General features: G+C 38.1%; 1 protein-coding gene and 2 pseudogenes across 1 annotated transcript in view; all 3 read right to left on the bottom strand.

Moving 5' to 3' along the window:
* Nucleotides 1-276: 276 nt before the first annotated feature.
* Nucleotides 277-7718, bottom strand: LOC110172260 (alanine aminotransferase 2-like; annotated as a pseudogene).
* Nucleotides 7719-9610: 1892 nt separating this feature from the next.
* On the bottom strand, nucleotides 9611-14299 carry LOC110172261 (alanine aminotransferase 2-like; annotated as a pseudogene).
* A 289-nt stretch (nucleotides 14300-14588) lies between these two features.
* LOC110172233 (1-phosphatidylinositol 4,5-bisphosphate phosphodiesterase gamma-1-like) overlaps nucleotides 14589-23576 on the bottom strand; it is a 33585-nt gene continuing 24597 nt past the window's right edge. Inside the window, exons 19-32 of the mRNA XM_055164714.1 lie at nucleotides 23326-23509; nucleotides 23179-23256; nucleotides 23003-23106; nucleotides 22286-22382; nucleotides 22126-22192; nucleotides 21355-21521; nucleotides 21025-21121; nucleotides 20380-20604; nucleotides 19860-20005; nucleotides 19659-19773; nucleotides 18877-19038; nucleotides 18261-18349; nucleotides 18003-18187; nucleotides 14589-17476 (exon numbers count right to left, since the gene is read on the bottom strand). Of these exons, the coding sequence (XP_055020689.1) occupies nucleotides 17416-17476; nucleotides 18003-18187; nucleotides 18261-18349; nucleotides 18877-19038; nucleotides 19659-19773; nucleotides 19860-20005; nucleotides 20380-20604; nucleotides 21025-21121; nucleotides 21355-21521; nucleotides 22126-22192; nucleotides 22286-22382; nucleotides 23003-23106; nucleotides 23179-23256; nucleotides 23326-23509 (1777 nt within the window). The 3' untranslated portion in view covers nucleotides 14589-17415. The remainder of the gene's footprint in view (nucleotides 17477-18002; nucleotides 18188-18260; nucleotides 18350-18876; nucleotides 19039-19658; nucleotides 19774-19859; nucleotides 20006-20379; nucleotides 20605-21024; nucleotides 21122-21354; nucleotides 21522-22125; nucleotides 22193-22285; nucleotides 22383-23002; nucleotides 23107-23178; nucleotides 23257-23325; nucleotides 23510-23576) is intronic.

Consider the following 23576-nt stretch of genomic DNA (forward strand, 5'->3'; position numbering starts at 1 on the left):
AAGAGGATTGGCTGTAGATCTCTTGATAAAAAAGCATATCATCAAAGTTAAGAGCTTAACTAAAATATGAATTGCCCAGCCTTATTAAAAGTAATGTTCAATATAGTTCAGCATCTCATGAATATGTCTCATGCAGGTGATGATGGAAAGAGCACAATCGTGATAAGGGTCCTGAAAAATATCTGAAGATGCAGCAAAACTGTGCCTGAAAGAATTACAATGGACAGCGGTTAGTCTAACAGCAAGAAAACAAGATTATTCTGATATTGTGGTGGTTTACCGGATATAACAGCAGGTATCAACTTCAGATCCATTCTCACAGCCTGCTCCTACAAACACGTCTGCTTTATCCAGTAACATCTGACAGTACAGTACACCAGGAGGCAGCCCTAACATCTGTTATTGGAAATAGATAAATAAAGAGTAAAGCATTCAATTAGTTTTAAGTTATGTATTCTAACTAGAGGTGATAGAAAAAGTGGCTAATAGCAAAAAAAAAAAAAAAAAAAGATAATTAAATAATAGAGACTAATCAATAAAAGTACTTAAAAGAATATTAAAAAAAAAAAACATGCCTGCTGTCTAGTATTTCAAACAAGGACATACAGTAGAATAATATTTCTGTGTTTGGGTTCATTTCACAGTTCTTTCACATGCACATTCTTACTTAAACCTTAGCATTTACAAGCAGGTTATTGGTACATTTCATATAGTCATCAAGAATGCATCTCAGAATAGTTTTAACAAAATACTGAAGGAAAAGAAAATCTGACCTTTGCTTCTTCTATCAGCTGAGCAGGTAATTCCAGTCGGGGATACAAGAAAATTCCTCCCATCACTGGCTGGCAGCTCACACCTTTGAGACTATTCAGGGCCACATATCCTCGCTGAGCATTATGGGACGGAGTGGTCTGAATAAAGGAAATCTCCTAGAACGTAAAAAATTAAAAGACATGGTTTTCTATTACATTTGCTGGTGCATTATAGCTTTTTCCCCCAAGGACCATATACCATATACATATGCTATTAATCCCTGTTATGGAAATCTATACATCAGTGATCTTTTACTGGGTTTAGGCTATTCATAAATGGCACATAAGATGGTTATCATGGTCCAAAAAAATCAAAGTTCTAGATTGTTTACCTCACAAGGTCTTAAGTGAGTCTGCCTATGGAAAAAAATGCCTGTGCTAAATTTTATCTTAATTGGTTAATGTTTAGGGGTAGCTCAAGCTCAACCTTAGTTTGGCTACTGGTTACACATGATTTTACTTGATTTCTTTTATTATCCCATAGGGAAATTGACCTCTGCATTTCATCCATCCTTACAGGGGCAGTGGGCAGCACATGGGGCACCCAGGCACCCACCTTGATGTTGTTGCTAGGCTTGGTCAGGATTATCTTAGCTGGAGGATTTCTACCTAACTATGGTGCATGTTGATGGGGGAAACTGGACTGTCTGGAGGAAACCCACCCAGACACAGGGAAAACAAGCATGAGTGCTGGCTACTCAGAGACCGTGCCCATGCCGCCCCTTCTTTAAGGGGCCATCACTTGCTTGTTTCAATGTCATTGCTCTAAAAAAAAATGTAACTTTACATTTATTCAGTTACATGTTTTTATCCTGCTCTACAATACCTAGAAAAACAGGCATTCTGATTGTGAGCAGGGTTGCCTTTCCACAGCTGTGCCCTGTAACTTCGCCCCAGTTTGGTCTCCATAAAGATTTAATTTAGATTTAATAATGATTTAAAGCATTTGATGGATCCTTCACCAGAAAAGTTACACAGTGGACTTTGAAGTCAGACATTAGCAAAATTGTGAATTGAGATTTATTTGAGATTTAATGAAAAATACAAGTTACCATTCCCATTTTGCCAGTAATGTTACACTGCTTTGAGTATGTTTTTACCTGTGAGCACGTTTGGTAGGAGATCTCTCCTGGTGTTGGAGGGTTGACCATGACCTCCATAACAGGCTGTGGTATAACAGGAGGAGTTCTAAAACCCATCAAAACCTTTAGTCTCTCTTCCACCACTGAGTCTGTGTTAACAAGCTCCATATACCCTCCCCTCAGACCACCCCTGAGGAGCAAATGGAAAAAAACTGTTACATATATAGTGAATGTAAACCTTTAGAAATGTATATTAGTATGTAAACAAATCAATAGAAAAATGCAATAATTTTTAAATGCACATTTGGCAAGTTAAAAATACCCACATTATTGTAATTGAGTAGATTTTTGGGGTAATTTTACTTAAACTGTACTGTACTGTACTTGTAATTGAGTATAATTGTAGCATTGCATTGCCTACTCTGATTGGTCAGACATCAGACAATATGCATATTACTTTTTGCTTTTATTCAAGCATAATTTTGGCAGTAGTTTATACTTTTTGTACTTTTAGATTTTTAGCTATATAACTGTAGTTTTACTTAAGTACAAATTTTCAGTATTCTTTCCACCACTGTAAGTCCAGTAATGCAGTAAAATAAAATATATGTGGTTACTCACTCTCCCAGGCTTCCATTTGATAAAGAATTGAAAGAGATCAACTCCACATGCTCTGAGTACTCTTGGCTCATCTCGAGTAGCACTTTGTTGTAAGATAAAAACTCTATGCCAGGCCCACAAATACAGTCCTGGTAAACCTAGATACATCACAAAGTTCATCATGTAACAAACACACAGCAATAAACCTACCAATAATTGTGGTTACCTCTTGGACCAAAAGAATAAGGCGTTCAGCTGCAGCAAATCGAATCACACTCTAAATAGATTTTCTGTCTTGTACATGTCCTGTTGAAAGGTCAAGGGTCAGATATTTTCAGGTGGGGTCATGAAGTCAGACAGTATTTCTGAATTGTTAATATCTAAAAGCAAAGTCCACAAATTAAGTTTTTATGACTCATCCATTCTGTATCACACTCTATCTGTACATAACTCTACTCTACTCTACCCTACTAAATAGGGATGCAATGATATTCGATATAATATCGAATTGTTTGATGCAGGTGCTCGATAGAGTAGTGAGTCAGTGGCACCTGCAGGGGTCAGGGCATGGGTTTGCCTGTTGCACTGTGTGTACTTTGAATCTCCTAAGATATTACACATGGACGAGCGCAACAGTGATTATTGGCCAAATTGTTTTTCTACAGATAGCAGGGCTGTAAAACTATCAAAGAGATCCAAAGAGGCTTTCAGCTGAAACATTAACATAACAGAGGTGGGGTTTATCTTTCAGTCACATTTTATTTTAGATTGACTGACAAAAATATGAATTTTTAAATACTCCATAAAATGCGATGGGCTTAACAAGACATTATTCAAATGCACATGCAACAGGACGCTGATCTGTTTTTCAAAATATATATCTACATCTGAGTATTACTCTGAAAATGGTTGTTGAGACATAGTTTCAGTGCTCAGAAAGAAGATGGGAGGATCACGTAGAGTAGGTTAATATTTGACTCAATGCAGCAGTTACAGAGAGAGGGGTGACAGTTTCTCAATGTAAAGTAAATTGGATGGATGTCGATGGAGCCGGAAGCGTTCCCATGAACACTATTTGGAGCACAGTGACTAGTGGGTTAGCTATAGCCACTTAAATATACTAGTCTATGTGATTGGTCTGCTAATGTGTACAGTACTAAGGTTTAATAAAGACTAGTTTTGAAGCCACCTAAAGTAAGTCTACATTGTTGACTTGTATGTGCACATGAATATTCAATATGTCCCATAAATCTACCTATTATATATAACATTTTAGCAGTGAGGCTTTCCTCTAGTTCTCAATTAAAAATAATAGAAAATTCCCACTTAGTTGGAAATGGCAATCAAGGCGGAAGTGCAGGTTAGTAGCAGTCAGAACTCAGTGTAGATGGGGTGGAATGAGGGTCATTGGCCCTGTACCTGTGGGGATGCCTGGGTTGCAGATGAACAGAGCTCTCGGGTTACAGTGGTCTCTGGCTTCAGTCACAGATCAATGCAGCTCCTCTATGTTCACAGCCCAGCCCTCACTCTGGTCCAGTCTGTAGGGCACCAGCCTCACCTTGGTGTACTGGAGCAGGCAGGGGAAGGTGTGGGGGTATGGGACAGGTGTTAACACACCAGTCTGGATGTCCTCTCTCCCACTGGACAGCAAGTTTAGAACCATCTAGAGAAAGATATGAGATACAAGTTTATGTGTTCTTGGCATTGTACATTGTTCACAAAAAAGAAAAAAATTAAGCTTTTTGCTTGTATGGTACCCATGAGTACTTTATGTAGGTAACTGTGTTGCACTTTTGAAAGAGATGAATAGAGCAGCCAAAGTAAGAGTACTGTAGTTATTCAAGTAGAAGTACAAAGTGGAGGTTCAAAAAATTACTCAAATAAAAACGTATTTGGGGAAACTACTACTCAAGTAAGAGTAATTTTATTTTTGGACATAACAACTGATTTCTAATTTGAAAAGTGAAATTGGAAGGACAAAACCTTAAATAATGCACAAAGTTTTGGTACTGTTTGGTATGTCAACATAAAGGTCACTTACAGACTCACACTGGGAAGAGTAGCCAAATGTTTTATTCAAGCAAGAGTATGGTTACACTAATAATATTAAGAGTAAAATAGTGATGTCTCTAAACTACTCCAAAATGTAAAATTTTATTTGTGTGAATGGCTTTTTGCTTATAGTAACTCATTACCTATTAATTATTACCTTCAAATTTTCTTGAGTTCCGCTGTAGAAAATTATTTTGCTTGGATCAGCGAGGATTCCCTCGTCCCTCCTGGAGATGAACTCTGCTATCCGTTGCAGAACATAAGGCATCCCAGTAGTGGAGGAGTAAACACCTATGGATGAGACACGGACTAGTATTCAAAATGCAAAAGCTTTAACAGTGACAGGAGGAAAAGTTAAAGGTGTACTGTGTAATTTTTCAGGTGGAGGGTCTGCCATCTGCTTGTCTCCATGCTGATGTTATTGGTTTGCCTGGGATGTTCTGCAGTATGGCATTACACAAATACATCTTGCATTGCTTCAGTTAGAGGAGTTTTTGTTTCTCAAAAATACAAAAACATGCATTCTTACTGTGAGTGTGCCCATTTCTCTACAGATCTGACCTGTACCTTGGCCTGGTGACGTGGCTGCTTGTCTCCATGGAGATAGTTAAATTAAATGCCATAGTGTAGAACATTCCAGGAGAAAACAATAGCATCTACATGGAGTCAAGCTGTCAAACTGTATGCTTTTAACTGTATTTTTAAATTATATTTAACATTGCTTATGCTTTTGCATCTGTTTATTGTTGTAAGGCGACCTTGAGTGTCCAGAAAGGCGCCTACTAAATAAAATGTATTATTATTATTATTATTATTATTATTATTATTATTATTATTATTATTATTATTATTATTGTTATAAGCAGGTGGCGTACCCTCTACCAGAAAATTTACACAATGCAGGAGATGCCGTACCCACACTTCCGTTAGGGCAGATGTCCAGAAAGCGCTGTGCTCTTTGGCGAACATCTACAGTAGAGGAATGCTGTTGTTTTGGAGCAAATCAGGGTACACACAGACTGCCAATACCTGCACACAATGGATCCATCTAAATCAATGCACACAGACAAACCAGCCCCAGGTCTACAGCAGTGCAAACGGGTGCACTGCAACCTCAGTTTAAAATGTTTGCACTCTTATTTCTGGCACCTAAAATAATTTAAGGTGCACTGTGTAACTTTTTGGATGGGGGTCGTCACCCGCTTGTTTCTATGAAGATGTCACTGCTCTGCCTGGAATGTTCCACAGTATTAAACAGCTCTATCTTACATTTATTCAATTGTATGTGGTTTTATAGCTCCAAAAACATTCTCACTGTGAGCGGTGTTGCCTCTCTATAGATCTGACCTGTAACATTCCATGAAGAGGGAAGGGTTTAATACTGTACTGTGAAGCATTCCAAAAAAAGCAATAACATCTCCATGAAGAAAAGCATTTGACGGACCCCCCACCAGAAAAGTTAAGCAATGCACTTTCAATAGGGGTGTATTTTGTTAGCACCCCTTTGAAATTCAAATGCACCCTCAGTAAGTTTGGTCTGCTGCTGGGCTTGAGGCAAAACTGGTGTCTAAATGAGGACTAAATCAGGACAACCCAACCATGTCAGGACTAAATTAGTCTAATGTGTGACTAAAACAAGCCGAAACAAAGTCTAATTTGGTATGATATTTTAAACCAGAGTTACAAACTAGTCTATATCTTGGGTGTAACCAAACCTAAACTGTTGAATTTGCCCCGTGGTGTAGTGTTTCCGGCATAATAAAATACGAAATTGAAAGTTGCAATACTTGTTTCAGTAGCAATTAGTATCTATTCATTTTCTGACAACTCTCTTAGTTATCTGATCGGATTAGATAAATCTGTAAAAGAGATAAATAAAATGACTTGAAACTCAATACTCCTTATCACCAGTGATGCAACACATATACCTGTCTGACAAAGGAGACCGGGGCGATGCCAGCTCTGTGTGGCTCTCCAGAGGCCAGATCTATCACCGCCTGCATGAGAAACAAGAATCAGAGAGTAGGTGCAGAGTCTTTCAGCTTTCTTCATCCTTTGTTACATTTTAACAACAGCAAAAAACAAATCAGTAACAGTGACTAACAGAAGGTTAAAAGTGCACAACTTCACTTTTCTGATAGAGGGCTTGATACTTGCTCAGGGTGACCAGACGTCCCTATTTATCTGGGACAGTCCCAGTTTTGAGTCCTATGTCCCCTGTTCCATCAGATTTATACAAAACTAGTGATTTGTCACAGTTTTATACAAGAAATGTCCCAGGTGTCCTTATTTTTGTCCAATTTGATCTAAACCAGGACTAAAACAAGACTATCAAAATTCTTGACTAATCTGATCCCCGCCAACAGGAAAGAGGACAAATTGTCATTTGTTTTGCCAAAATACAGAAAACTGTGTTTGCTAATGACCATATAGAGCCAAACAAACAAACAAACAAACAAACAAACGCAGCGATAGAAGTCCCTCAGATTATGACTGACACGAGAATACACAATGTTACACGCTCTTTTCATACTTTTATTTCCAGTATACAAAAACATTCCGACATTCCGACCCGGATGTGTCCCAGTATTGAATTTTGAAAATCTGGTCACCCTATACCCGATCATCTCCAAATGTTATTGTTTTGCCTGGATTTACATTTTTCAAGGTCATTTTGAGAAATTACACATTTAAGGCCTTAGTGTGGAACATTCCAAAGAATCAACTCCGCACCAGAAGTTACACAGTGCACTTCTAAAAACATGCTTTATGGCGCTAACAGTTTAAGTGGTATTATTTTGAAGTTTTTCACTGGGCTCTATCTTCTGTTCATCTTCATGTTGCAACTAGACGTACAAAATGTTTTTGTTTGGCCCTTGTCCCAGGCCGCAGGATGGAATTTGTCTTTTTACACACAATTATCGATTACCATTGCACTTTTCCATCACTTGAATATGTTTTAATTTTTTAAAATATCCGACAGTTTATTTTGGTTGTGTAACCATTTCAAACCAGTTTTTGCAGAAAACGCATGACAATCTTGGGCTGCATCTTGATAAAATTACTGTAGCCTGATGCACAAGACACGAGCTACTTCATATATAGGCCAATGTAAGTATATGATCTCCCATAGACTCACCTGTGTCTTCTCTTTCGTCGTGCGCACGGCCATGATCACTTTTACGAGTGCGCGTGTGGAGCGACAGTGCGCGTTTGTGGTTTCAAAACAGAAACGTCAAGCGCGAGAGCGGGTGGGGACACGCTCCTGTTAGTTTGTGCCAATAGTAAATTGTAAGTGCACTGCACTAACGTGAAGTGAAGTGCCTGTAAGTGACTAGAGAACCTTTCGCGAGTGCTTTCCGAAAATGTAGTTTATAATATAGTTAGTTTAGAGGTGGTTGCGTCACCGATATACTGTATGATATACTGTATCATCCTCTAGGTTTTCTCCAGCTCTTCCTTGAGCCCCTGATATTTCTCTACTTTCTCGTGTTCCTTTTTCCTGATGTTCCCATCGCTTGTTAGTGCTATGTCCACCACCTTTGTTCTGTTGCTTCTCCATCACCACTGTGTCTGGTTGATTCACCAACACCATTCTGTCAGTCTGTATCTGAAAGTCCCACAGGATCTTGGCTTAGTCATTCTCCACAACCTTTGGAGGTGTCTCACCTTGACCTTGGGGTCTCTAGTACTCCGCACAGATGTTTCTGTACATAATGCCCGCCATTTGGTTATGTCGCTCCATGTTTCACTGCCAGCATCTTACACCCTGCAGTTATGTGCTGGACTGTCTCAGGAGTCTCTTTGCACAGCCTATACTGTGGGTCTTGTCTGGTGTGGTAGATCACTCAGGTGCTCAAGGGCTGCTCCTGTGCAGTCAGGATGAGTGCCTTTGTGCTGTCCTTCAGACCAGACCTCAAGCCATTTGTAGCATTTCTTGAGATCAGCCACTTCAGTTATGTTTCGGTGGTATGCCCCATGTGGGGCTTGTGCTGCCATGATGGTCCCTCCTTCCTCTGAACTTCACTGTCTGAGACATTTTCTGAGCACGTCATCTGTCAGAGCCTTGTCCTTGATGTACTCATGGAGCTTGGATGTCTCATCCTGCACAATGGCTCTCACATTCCTTGGCCCACTCCTTTACGCCTTGCATACAGTGTCAAGGTGCTGGATTGGGATGGAACCCTCCATGAATGGTCAGGAGCTTTTGTGTCTTAACATCTGGGGTCTGCATCTCCTCCTTTGGCCAGCTTATGATTCCTGCTGGGTATCTGATCACTGGCATGAGACTGTGACCAAAGGAGGAGATGCAGACCACAGATGTTAATAGCCTGAGACTTGTACAGTTTTCTTGAACTTATCAAGTGACTAAAGTGAGTAGCTCTCTGGCATTTTCTTTTTGTAAAAGTAGCTCAACGGAGGGAAAAGGTTGGAGACCCTGGGTTAGGGTGAGGATTGAGTTAGGAGTTAGGGTTAGGGGTTAGGGTTAATTTAGGGGTTAGGGGTTAGAGCAAAGGTGTGGGCAGGACACGGTGTGGGTGGGCCATATTTTCTGTTTACTTTTGTAATGCAGGGCAGTGTTCAGCTTTATTGAGGCACTGTGCATGTAGATTCTTTGGGACTTAGATAGAAAGATAAAAGTATTTTTTATCATTCACACATCCACAATACAGTTAAAATTGTGTAACAAAATAAACACATTATGGTCCAATAGCCAACAATATTTTCTGAGAAGGGTACCCCCTTACGTTTTATTGGTGATTTGGCCTGTGTATTTTTGTGAACATGCTACTTGTGGGTTTCCCTGGGGCCCTGTGCTTTTGCACATCTGCTTATGCCACAAAATGTCTCTATTTTAGACTACAACCTTTGCTCACACTTTTTTCCTTGTTTTGACTGTTATGTAGATTGTTAATATTTAAGGTCACAATGACATTCACATTTCATTTATTATCAATATAGAGAATGTTTAATCAAACATTTCCCCAGATGAGATAAGAGACAATTGGATTGCAGTGTTCAAGAACAGAAATGTAGAAGGGTCTGTAGGTGCTTGAATTCTGGTTACATTTCTGGGCTGGACTCCAGGTGACCTCTGTGGAACTTCTGTATCTGGCCCAAAGCTTCTTCCAAAACATCTGAAGAAACCAGAATACACAGCCTGCCATACCACACACAAACACACATGTACATGCATACACGCACACACACACGCACACACACGCACACACACATGTGCTCACACACACACACAAACACAAACACATGTGAAGAATAATTACTTAACAACTTCTCATTCAGTATATGAAAGATAAATATTATTTTCTGAGCTTAATAGGAGCATCTTCCTAACATTTGTACTGTAGGGTGACATGGGTTATATTAGTGCACTCTTTTGAAATGTGAGTGTGTTCAATACATGCTAGTAGTCTGTACATATTCTTCATACAGTCTATGGTTCAGTATAACCTTAAATGCATTCCTTCTTTTTTATATATATATATGACATGCCTCCCTAAATATGTATTCTAATAATGTAAATGGTTATATATTTATGACAACAAATGGCTCATACCTGAAATGATAGGTGCCAGGCGGAGGTCCATGTGCGCAGCTTGGTCCAATCAGCACAGCCTGTTTCTGCATCAGCTGATCACAGTACAAAGAGCCCAGCTCCACCTGCATCTCCTGTACACAACACAGTCAGCAGTCCACAGTAAAGTATGAGGGTGTAATAAGGAAGTTAATTTTAAGTGCTCTCAACCTCAGACAATAATAATAAAGCTCAACATAAAATTAAATGTAAAAAGTGGAATCTATTAAATGAACAATTATTATTATTATTATTATTATTATTATTATTATTATTATTATTATTGTAAAAAAAGACAAAAATAAAATGCTGGTTTGATTTTGGTTGTGTTCACTGCACTGAAAAAACATGCATCCATTTATGTGAGCAGGCGTGCGCCTCGACAAACCTGAGTCTTCCTTGGCCTGGAGGTGGAACTCATCCTGCTTTTTTCCATGGAAATGTTGTTCCTTTGGCAATAATATTCCACAGTATGGCATACAAATTATCTTTATTCATGGGGAATGTTGTGAAGTATGGCTTTAACTTTCCATCTGCATAGAATCATGCATTTGATGTGCCACCTCCAGAAAGTTACATACTGTATCTTTAATGCAATTTTTTACATGTTTTTGTTTGTTTTCTGGTAGTGTCTTTAAATGCAGTCAGACCAGAAATATGGTATTTTATTCCTTGGATAAAACTTGAACATACCTTGACCTGTTTTACGATAGCAGCAAGTACATTCACACAGGGATAGAGGTAGACTCGGCCCACCACCGACTCACAGCTCACCCCAGGCACATTATTTAACACTTCACAAGCTCTCCAACAATTCTTCTTCAGGGTATTTTCAACATGCATTTTCTCCTTAAATAGAAACAAAAGCTCAAGGTTGCAATGTACATAGTAATATAGACATAGGTAATACTTGTGCATGTATTGTATAGCTGTACCTTTGTGTATGTGTGGTAGTACTTGTCCCCAGGTTTCGGGGATTGACCATCAGATCTAAGGCCAGCTGTCCCATGACTGGAGTATTGATGTCTGTGCAGAGCATGATGTCCAAAAAATGCATCACTCGCGGGTCGATATTCATCAGTTCCATATAGCCCACCCTCAGACCACACCTGAGACATGGATGGATAGGTAAGACAGTCTCTATTGCCATTGTAAATGTGTTATTTTGAACTTTGTGCACTAATAAATAGGTAATGGTTTGGTTTTGATGTTTTATAGGCATCTATCTGTACAACATCTAAAGCTTGCCCTCTTATATCGACTCAGTTCCTTGCACTGCTAAAATTAATAGCTCTGTGGTATTTTCATTTTGTAAAGGTAGCTCACCAGAAACAAAAAGTTGGAGATCCCTGCTCTAGGCCTATAAAGTGCCACCAAGAGATTTGAAGATATGTTATAAGTAATCAGAACTTTTAAAAAAAAAAGTCCTCCTCTGATGAACTGTAATTTGCAATTTCTATGACAAATAAAAATATATATTTGGGTTGTCCAAAAAATTATACCCAGAAACTAACTGAGACTAAAACATGTATTCAAAGTAATGATATGACATATGAACATTTATCATTTCCTGAATAGATTCTGAATAGTCAAACTTGTATATAAGACCATATAGAAACTACCATAATGCTGTGTTGAAAATTGCATTTGAGTGTCTAAAAAAATAGTATAATAGTTCAAACTTACTCTCCAATTCTGGATACAGAATGGAAGGATGCCATCTCAACAGTGTCTGAGTACAGAGTGCCCATCTCAAACAAGGTCTTGTATGAAATAAACGCAACCCCATCTCCAAAGACATACTCCTGGTAGACCTGGAAAAAAAACAACAACAACAACAAAAAAACACATTAGACTAGGCAATATGGCAGAAAATGAAGAGTTTTGTATGTTCCTGTTTAAATGTCCCCTCATCAAGTTTTTTCACTGTTCACAACAAAATGGTCTTCTTGCTGGTCTCATGTTTTAAAAGTTGTAACTAAAGTAGTACATAATACAGACCCTTTAAATATATTATTGTATATAATCAACACATGTTCACCTCATGGACCAAAAGCAGCAGACTTTCAGCTGCAGCAAATTGAATCACTTCATGTATGGATTTCCTGCTCTGGACGTGGCTTGTGGGAGGATAATTTAACAAGTACAGGTCTGGCAACTAAAATGACGTTAAAAAGAAACTGGACACTCACCTGTGGGATTGCCAGTTACTTATAAAGATGACTCTGGGTTTACAGCGCCCTCTAGCTGTAGTTAAAGCTCGGTGTAGCTCATCCACGTTAATCGCCCAATTCTGGTCCCTGTGTAACTTATAGGGTTCCAGTCTGACCCCAGCCTCATCCAGCAGCATGGGCAGAGTGAGTGGGAAGGGCACTGGGGTCAAAACACCTGTCGGGATGTCCCATTCTTCACCAGCAAGCAGCTTCACCATCGCCTCAACACATAAAACCATTCACATACTTAAAGGTAAATTCTGTAAATTCTAATGGCAGGCCCGTTAAATGCTTTTCGCTCTGGAGATGTTTGATGTTTGATTCCTTCGTCTGTGATGTTTCACAGTGTGGTATTAAACATTTCTATCCTCATGGAGACCAAACCAGACCAAGTTACATGTCAGATTAGTGGAGAAGTAACCCTTCTCACAGTCAGAATGTCTGTTTCCCTAGGTATTTTTGAGCTATGAAGCCACCTGTAATAATGAATAAATGTAAGTTAAAACTGTTTATTGCCATACTGTGGAACATTCCAGGCACAGCAAGGCTTGTATCCATGGAAACAAGCAGGTGATTGGCCTTCAACCAAAAAGTTTTACAGTGCACCTTTAAATATCAGTGAACAAGCTTTATAACTTTGCTGTGAGAGGATCCACCACATGAGATAGATGTCATTGATTTATTTAAAATGTTCCATAATATGGCATTAAACATATCAATCCACATAAAAACAAACTGATAACATCAAAAAGGGTTATATGTCAAATTTGTGGAGAGGAGAGAGGCAGTGCTGCTCCGAATGAGAATATATGTTTTTGAAGATATTATGAGCAATAAAACACCTGTAATTTAATCAGTAAAACATGGATAAGTTTAGTGCAATACTGTGGAACATTCTAGACAACCCAATGACATTGCATGAATACAGGCAGGTGGAATCTTTTCTCCAGAAACGTAATAGTTAGGTTAGGTTAGGTTATAGGTTAGGTTACTTTATTTGCTATTTGTAGTTTAAAAAAAATCACATTGGAAAACATGTGCAAGAAGCTCAAAGTGCACCATGAGCCATAAAAACAATCAATTGAACATTGGATAATATTACAAACAACATACTGACACTGATGGTACTGATTCAGTACAATTAAAATATTAAGGGCACTTTTAACTATAGGATAACAGTAGGTACAATTAAGGCTGTTTCCAATATAAAAAATATAACTTAAACTGAGTAAAATAAAAAAAAAAAATATATATAATAATAATATTGCACATATTATGCAAGAAAAAATAAGAAACTGATTGATATATTTCTGTTGAGCAAATACTAGCACAATTCTTTGTCAAAGTCACTACGTTTGATGTTATTTAAACATTTTTATATGGGTTGGATACTTTTACTTCTGTTTTTTTTTCCCCACAGTGCTGTGTGCTTTGTTCTTGCGATGGACTATATGACTGTATTAAACGTCATTACCATCAAAGCTCTTTGTGATCCTCCAGAAATGAAAACGTTGCTGGCAGAAGAAAGCACTCCATCTCAAATTGTGATGAAGTCTGCAATGCTTTGTCGAATGTGATCCAGGCCTGAGGAGTCTGTGTAGGAACCTGTTTGGAGAGTATCAGATAACCCTAACCCAGTCTTTGTTCAAGCTTTATCAAGGCTATTAAAAGTAGTAGAACTGTTATATGTTGTTGTTGTTGTTTTTTTTTTATCTGCCAAAATACAGAGGTACACTAACCTGTGAGGCATGTTTTGTCCCATATGTGGAGGTCCGTATCCCTCGAACCCTGCGACTCACATGTTCCAGAGAAGTCATATTGAAACAGTTTCTGTGACAATGTGACAGTACCCAGGAGAGAATGTTTTGTTCTGTGGAGGGTCAGTTTGATGAATAATTTGTCAACTTTATACCTGACTGAGCATATACCTTGACATTTGTAATGCATGACGACGTACAAATAACCATCCTCAGTAAAAGCCTTCATTGAGTGTCTTGTATTAATTAGCAATGGTTAAAAGATTGTATTGTTTATGTTCAGAAAATTAATACTGAACACTATTCTTATTTGTTTTGATGAGACAAAAAAAAAAAGAAAGAAATAAAGAAATTCATTATTGATCAATATAAAGGGAAAAAGGCAATTTTTTTCCTTTCTTGCCAAGTCCTAAAAAAAAAAACCCAACAAAGTCAGATTTACATGAAAGAGCTTTATTAAATGGAAACTTGCACTGATTTGAAATGCAGAGGAATAATACTGAACAGTTCAGACAAAGAAAACACAACTTGGCCTATTTCACAAAAGCTGTAGGCCCAGAGATGAACTTTGCATAGAGACCCTGCTCCACTGTGCAGGTGTATATAGGTCTGAATCAGTGGGACATTTAAAGGGAGCTTACAAACAAGATTTCTGCAGACATAATCATCAATAATCTGAATTCATAACATTTATGAATATTTTTATGTAGGAGAACAGGTCTGATAAATAAACATATGTACAATGATAAATTAGACAGAGTGTGGATTATTTATTATTTGGTAACACTTATTTGATAACTTCACCTAAATTAGCTTTAATAACGCATTAAGAAAGACTTAATTCATAATCATATTGTTTATTACGAATGATTCAGGGATTTAGAGATTTATTTAATACCCAAACTTTAACCTCTTAAAGGCCCTGCATGTGATTTTTCCCTACGTATTTGAGCAAAATGTGTCTTGCGCCAGTGGATATATTGTATAAGCATTATTGTCCATTAATTAGAAAGTGCACATTAGCATACTAGTTGTTGTTAGCTTTACAGTCACTTTAAAATTCTGCTGAAAGTCTGCACTGCAAATTAACTATACTTCTATATTTCAAGTTTTTAAGACAGTAAAATATCAGGCGCAGCCTCACTCACAGATGGTCCGCTACCTACTTGCATCCATGGAAATGTTGTTGCATTGCCTGGAATGTTCCATGGTATGAAACATTCTAGGTGAAGCAATAACAATTCCATGGAGACAAGCAGGTGTTCCTTTTTAAGTAGTTACTCAGCCTGAACCTTTCTTAATAAACTATTTGTTCAATAGGAATTAAGTCTTAATTTGTGCATTTTTAAGGATAATTAAGGTCTAGTTTTAAAAGTGTTACCTATTCCATTATGAAGCCATGCAGTGGGTCTTTTGCACCTGTATTTGGCTGATCCCAGACCAGTTGATCCACATCTGTTGATTAAAGTCAGACGATGGCACTAGCCCTAGTTGAGAGAAATGCATGACACAGAGTTGGCAGGTGAACAAGTGCTTTGCTTATTGTCCTATAGCCCTTAATAGTTACACGTTTAACACAGCCACCCCCTGTGCAACTGACCGCCAGGGGGCGCTCTCCACCCTGCCTCTCTGAAGGTAGTATAGATTAGAGCCCTTAGAAGTAGTAGTTTAAGACCTTCTTGAGTAGTTTGATGAGGGTTTGTTATTTAATTCATCCAGTTTGTGCTCTCCCAGGTAAAAGTTATTAGTATATATCATTAAATCACAATAAAAACACATGATCAGTCTTTTTACCTTTAGCCCCACCTGATGAGTAGTAGTCCAACCCAAAGTAGTACTCGCTCCCACTATTACAGTTGTTCATTGGATTATACTGGCTTCATTATTCACCTGTTATTGTCCTGCAGTGTGTACAGTCGACTCACAGAAGGCACAGACACGAGATTTCCTTTGCTACAAGTGCCCACCGCTCCTCTCTCTTCATTCTTAGTTATTGACCTGAGTTATTTGTGTTTCTGGCAAAGGGCTTAAAGTGCATATGACAGGTTAGACTACGATTTTATTCAAACCTAATTAACATAGTTTTATAATTAAAGGTGCACTGTGTAACATTTTGATTGACAACAGCTCTACTTCACAATTATTAAATTACTTCAAATGGTTTTATAGCTCAAAAATATCTAGAAAGACAGGTATTCTAACAGTGAGCAGGGTTATCGATCCACCATATACTAAACAAAGACCAAAACATAATTGTTATTAATTGACATAACGAAAAAGCAAACCTGTCATATGCACTTTAAACTCTGCACTTCACTTGTCTATTAGTTACAAGTAGCCTTTATTTCAGCCCTCTCCAGAGGTTATTCTGTAAATGTATTTGAGCTCAAAAGCCCATCACAGCTGTCTTTAAATCTGCATTATCATTTTTAAAAGGATTAGATCAGCTTTACATGTCTATAATATGCTTAAAGGTGCACTGCGCAACTTTTCTGGTGGAGAGTCCACTACGTGCTTGTCTCCATGGAGATGTTATTAGCCTGGAATGTTTCAATGGTATGCCATTAAACATATCCACATTCATTCATTACTGGGTGTTTCTATTGCTAAAAAAATACAATCATTCATTCTGTGAATGGGGTGACTCTCCAAGGATCTGAATGGCCTTCCTCGTGATAGAATCTATAATATGAAACACTTTAGACAAAGCAGTAATATTTCCATGGAGACAAGCAGGTGACTGGTCTCTTCACTGGAAATATTCCGCAGTGCACCTTTGTATGCCAATTAGAAAACATTACTGCTTAATAAAACTAAAATAACTTACAGGATGAGTGTGTGGAAAAAATGAAATCTTATTTTCTCACATTTGACTTTGAGCAGTAAGACACCAATGATTAAAAAGCTTGGTTTGTCACTTATTGGGAAAAAAGCTAATACTTTAAACTTTGTGATCAGCGGACTGTAGGCTACTGCGCATACATTTGGATAAGGTGCAGCTGACATCAATTTCATTCAAATATAAAACGTTATAAAAAGTTATCTTAAAAGTGAAAGAGCTTTGGAGAAGAGTCCCCACTTTGCTCCTCTGTCTCCACCTCTGTGATTGTTATTAGCTTAAAACATTAGGTATTTTAGTCCATGAGATGCTTTTGTTTGTTTTTTGCTCCCCTGACAGCAAACGTTTCACATTTTGGTATGAGGAGAAACAAGTTTTCATCCAGTTCTGACAGGTCTACTGAAAGCTGAACCAGTTAGTTGCACAAGCTTTGCGTTGACTTTAGAGCCCTCTAGTGACCAAGACAATTAGCTGCGCTTGGCTGCTACTTGCTGCCTCAGTTTCTCTCTCCTTTTCTTCTCAATCAGCCTGAATGGGAAAGAAAATTACAAATATTTTTGAGAAAATTATTGCAAAAGATGAAAAGGATGAAAATATTGTACAGTAAATTAGAAATTATTTTTTCTTATACACATTCAAAATGTTTGAAAAATATATACTATTACAAAATAAATGAATAATAATCATAACCCCTGTTACAATCAATGAATTTGACTTAATTTATTTTGAAGTAGTCTCAGGAAAGTGTATTTTATATTTACTATTTTGGAGTATTTCAGTAGTGTAGTACAATTGTACCCTACCCCCTTTAGAAAAATGTATAAGTTAACATTTTACATTTTTTATATTACATCATTGTTCAAATACCTTATATAACTTCTGTACACTATAGATGAAGCTGGTTCATTCATAAGGTTTTCATGTGGAAAAACTAAATTCCTGATTTCATTTGGACAATATCAGTGGTCAAAACCTTATACCAAAATATCTCAGAACTAGCCAGACCGTAAACTGATTCCTATTATTCAAAGAGGACAGAATATTGATATCTGACCTGCGGTTGCGAGCTTCCACGAGTTCACTCAACTGATCCTGTGCAGCCCTCAGTTCCTCCAGACTCTGCTGATAGCCCACTTCTGCTGAGCCCGCCCGCTCCAGCAGTGACACCTGAGTGGAGAGCTCACTGGTCCTATCCCGCAATCGCTGTATAGACGTGTACAGGTTTTCATCATCCTCCTCCTACAGCCAACAAGAGACAGGGGTAATTCAATATGTAGTATATAATTTGAATACAGAAAAGATGATAAAATACCTTTGCATTGACAATTTCTATGTGGACAAGCAGCGAGGCCAACTCTAGCTCCTCGCTGTAGCTGTTCTTAAGGGAAACACTGCGATAGCCTAAAACAGAAATTGAATGTCTTTTAATTTCATTTACAGTTTTCTTCACACATCAGAGACAAAACTGCCTTTCCATAACTTTATCTGTCTACTATTATGTTTGTTTCCCTAAGGTTAAGGTACACTCCTTTTCTCGACATAAACATCAGTGGTAGAGTGGTCAGATCCACTGACCTACAGGTTGGCAACATGATTCCAGCGCAAACAGATGAATGTTGTGTACTTGGGCAAGATACTTAGCTCACCTCGTACATAAATGGGTGAGTGGTTCCTTGATGTAAAGTACTTTTAGTGCCTTGAAGGTGGAAAAGTGCTATATAAAAATATGACCATTGAATTTTGACCATTGGTCAGGACTACCTTAGCTGGGGGATTTTACCTACTATAACTATAATGAACTAAGACCTCAAAATCTTTACCTCTGCCTCCTGTCTATTCCTCAGTGTCCAAAGCAAACAGCGTTCTTACAGCATACCTGGTTACATGAATTGCCTTCCAGGTATTGTCATAATACATTAGGTATTTGCCTGTTCGGAGAAGGCGCACAGGGCACGTGGCCTGGGCCAGGAAGTTGGGGTCGCTGAACATGTCCTCCTCAAAGACAGTGAAGCGCAGGAAGGAGAAGGTTGGGTTATGGATGTCAAACACAAACTGCTTTTGGAGCCACACTGGGTTCAGGCCATTGTCAGCTGTGAGGGAGAAGAGAGGTTTAGATAAAAATCATAGTCATAGGAAGTGAGGTGGCTCTGTTGAGGACTGGAAACTGCATTTAAAGGGCATATTACATTATTATCTGATCTATGTTATTATGTTGTTTCCTCATCAAAACCTGGAGTTATGTTTTGCTTGATTCACACATGTTTAACTCATAACTCCTGCATATGCACTCTGTTCCATCTTATGATGCCATGTGATAATTCTAGATGTGCTCCATTGTGTTTTTAACATTGTTACGTCACATACTAAGATATGCTACAGCTAACCAGTCCACCCACCTCATCAGAATCGCGCCTATACCAAAAGTAGTCAACATTTGTTCTACAGTTGCATTATAGGATAGGGAAAAAAGTCCTCAGACAAGTCAAAATACTTGTTAAAGTGAATCAAGTAATTATATATTTTTAGAAGTGTTTTTCTAAACTAACTTAACATATCAATTAACTAATATGAAGAAATTATTTTGCTACAGCTTAAGTAAATACACAAAGTTAGCAATTTTGAGAGTCTAGTCACTGAACATTTGAAAGTAAAGTAAATATACAGTAGAAATGGCACAGTATGCCCTTGACTTTGTCACCTGCACACATACCTACTACATCTGTCTTGTACTTGCAGCTGTCATAGTCTGTTCCACAGATTTCTACCTCCACAAACGGGCACACGATACTGCGCCCATTTTTAGGCAGATGACGAGCTCCCAACACCTGATACAACAGCGATCACACAAAATTCTGTCTGTATTTTACTATTATTATTATTGTTATTTTACATTTGTGTAGTATTTCCTGACCTGCAGTTGTATTGTGATGGGCTCCACATGCAGCGTGTCCTTGTCAAATGGGTCAAATGCATCGTCTCTCATGATGTCGGGCTGTGGCACAAACCCACAGCCTCCACTGAGCATGAACAGGGACTGGTTCAGCTGCATGGGCTTATCTGCACAGAAACACATGCACACACATAAACACATACACACATACACAAACACACAAACACACAAACACACACCAGGATAGGGACATGATGGATGGTTACTTTATGGAGCTCAACAGTGGAGTATTTTTAATTTACTTTTTTGTCATAGACTTTTCACAAATATAAAATTAATAAATAAAATCATAATAATAGCCACCATTGTGTCTTTGAATTTTTCAAAAAGTCTATGGGGAAAAATGAAGGAGAATTTTAGTTGACTGGTCTTTCCTTCTCTAGACACTGATTGAGCAAATACCCAGGAACATTTTGTATCTATTTTCTTTGCTCATATATGCCATTACAAAGGGAGGTCAGTGAGTATAGTGTTTTCTGACCTGGTGTTTGGAAGTTGAGAGCCACCAGCTGTGACCCACAGAGCCACATGGGCAGAGGGTCATAGTTGGAGGAGTCCAGTCTTTGTCCTCGGGGGTAGACTCTGGACAGCTGTCTCCGGTTGTACTGCAGAAAACGCTTCCCTCTTCCACGAGTTGCAAACTTCTCTGCTTTGGTCTCCGGGAAAGATGACATGTCCCTGTAGCAGGCTCTTTCTGTACCGATCTCTGTCAAGGAAATTATATTCATATGAATACATTCATTAGAAATTATAATGGATCAGCTTAAAGCAAAACAACTTTCTTGAGATTTCACATCACCTGTTCCTTCCATGGAAATTTTAAGTTAAAACCATGCTTTCAAGCTAAAACCATTTATCAACATTCCCCATGGAAATAGATCAGTTTTATGCCATAAAATATTATAGTAATTTTCCATGGAAACAAGCAGTTGGAGGTCCTCTTCCAGGCTAGATAAGATTGATTTTGTGCAAACCTGCTGATGCATGTTTTTCTATATTTTTCTGCACCATAATGAAAAAAAAAGTGCACTTCTATTTTTATTTTTAAAATTTTATCTGGTAGGGCTTTACTAATAATGGACATTAAAAGATAAATGGTAAATTATATGAGAATATGCAAACTTACTGTCTTCATTGAAAGGTACCGGTCTGCAGTAAACCACCAGGTCTGACAGCTCCACAGCGATCTTCTTTCTTCTCTCCATCTGTTTTTCCTCCTGCATCTGTGATCATGAAGAAACAACCATAAAGGCACTTATAATTCAGTGTCTGCTTTTTCTTTAAGGGAGTCAGACATTCACAGATGCAGACAGTTACTTTTGCCCACTAGGGGGAAGTCACAAACGTATATAAAACATGCATGTCTACAGGCAGTGGGATGAAGAGGACTCAGAGGAACAGAGGGAGGACAGAATGATTTGAATCATAAAGTCCACGTGTTAGTAGTATTCCTGACCCGAGCGTCTGCGTTCTGAGCAGCCTCACGGATGCGGCTGACCCAGCTGCTCAAGTCATCCAGGCTGTCTGCTGCCACATCCAGCGTCTGCACCGGAACAGAGGACAGGTGCTGGGAGTGAATGGTGAACACGTATGGACGCAAGTTCTTCCCATCTTTATGCACCACTGAAGGAGAAAACAGAAAAGAGACACAATAGTGGTTTTCAATCCTGTGTATCTATTAGAAGAATGTCATATAATGGATTTTTTATACTATATTGAGTATCTTTTTCTCTTAAATTTAAAGGTATGTTACTATGTAACTATTCTGATGGAAGGTCCGACACCTACTTGTATCGGGGTTGATGCTATTGCTTTGCCTGGAATGTTCGACAATATGGCATTAAAGTTATCTTCATGTAAACAAGCAGGCAAGAAAGCGAGCAATAAAAGCATTTTATTACCATACTGCGGAACATTTCAGGCAAATAGTCACATCTAAATAAAAGTATACCCTCTACCAAAAAGTTATGTTGTGTGTCTTTAAGTACAATTTACAACAATTTAAAGTAGTATAGAGTATATAATAGTATATAATCTGTACCTTCAAAACTATATTTTTGACGATTTTAATTTGTACTAACAATAAAAGTAAGTTAATACACAGATTTTGCACTGCTGGTAGCAATACGCAATTCATTTCAGTAACTTATAACAACTCAAATTTAAGCTCCTATGGCACTTCTAGTACAGTTTAACTACACAAAAGTTAAATAGCACAAATCCTTACCAACATGGCAACTGGGAACATCAATAAAGCCTTTGAGAAATGTTCCAAGAGGACTGTTTTCTGACGACTGAAAAATAAAAAAAAAATAGACATAATTATCATATCAAATAATGTGTTAATACATACTACTTAGATCTTCTATATGAAAGAGGCAACTCACTGCTTCATCCAACTCTCTGGTCGGAGAACTAGGCATTTCTTCCACATAATTTGCAGGAAACCAAAGCTGCTTTTTCCCCCCATAGTCTCCCCGCCACCTAAATATAACATACTGTTAAGTAACACAGTTCTAAGTAGAGATTTCACAATGTAACATTTTAGACTTTCTCACACTTACCGTAGTAAGTGTGAGAAAAAATATAATTGTGATCTAAAAAATTAATCATTATTATTGACACAAATCTTTACTTCTTTTTCATACATACTACACTGTCCAATAGCAAACCATTATTCTATCAAGCATGTGACCAACTGTATGAAATCAAAGTTTATGAATAATAAAGTAAAGTTAATGTGACACAAACAGCCACATACAAAAGTAACACAAGCATCTACATGTCCTGAACAATATGCCCTGAAGAAGGCCTTGCTGACCGAAACATGTAGGCAGCCTTTGCTCTTATAAAGGACTTTTAACCTATCAGAGTGCCTCAGATTCTGTACTCTCAGTCACACTCAACATTAAAGGGTATTTTTTTTTGTTTTTTTAAGCACCTACGAATAGTGGTTGAATTGAAATGACATGTTTTTGTCTTTAATATTCTCACAATTAATATTGTTAGTTTTCACCATTACATTGTGACATGAAGAATAACCATTATCACTAAACCAATAAACTTGAGATCCATAGTTGGAAGTAATTTTTCTAGCCACTCACCAACCCCCTTCTTGCTTTTCCACATTTAGGATGAGGGCCTGTTTTGGGAAGCACAGCTCATCCTCTCGCTGAGCTCTGTAGTCATATAGAGCTTTTACTGTGCACTGGAACAAAAAAATTCCATTAAAATATTGATTATTTTAACTTGTCTCAAGTGAATTTAGTACAAAACTTACCCTGGCTGTTGGCATTTTATTAGCTTCCACATAGAAATGAGGAGTTCGAACCTCATACAACGCTCCGTAATCTAGTTCCTGGAAATACAAATTTAAAACTGCAGTTTCTCTGCATATTTAATATACCATTTTATGAATGAATCTTACAGTGGTGCCCATCCGGTCCAGTGTGTCTTCATTGATGGGGTAGCGCAGTTTCATTTTCCTGTACAGAGGATGCTTCTCATAGTAGCTCACTAGATCCACCAAACTCTCAAACTCAGCCGAACTGCCCAGCATAAAGAGACGGCCCTCCTGCTGGATACGACAGTGCTTGATTTTACCCTCAGCCCTAAAAAAGCAAAAGCAGAATGACTTACTGGTTACTGGTTAAGTGTAACTATATCATCCACAGTGTA

This window comes from Boleophthalmus pectinirostris, unplaced genomic scaffold (assembly GCF_026225935.1).
Source record: "Boleophthalmus pectinirostris isolate CB_2022bp ecotype Guang Dong unplaced genomic scaffold, ASM2622593v1 HiC_scaffold_7, whole genome shotgun sequence".
Classification (NCBI taxonomy): Eukaryota; Metazoa; Chordata; class Actinopteri; order Gobiiformes; family Gobiidae; genus Boleophthalmus; species Boleophthalmus pectinirostris.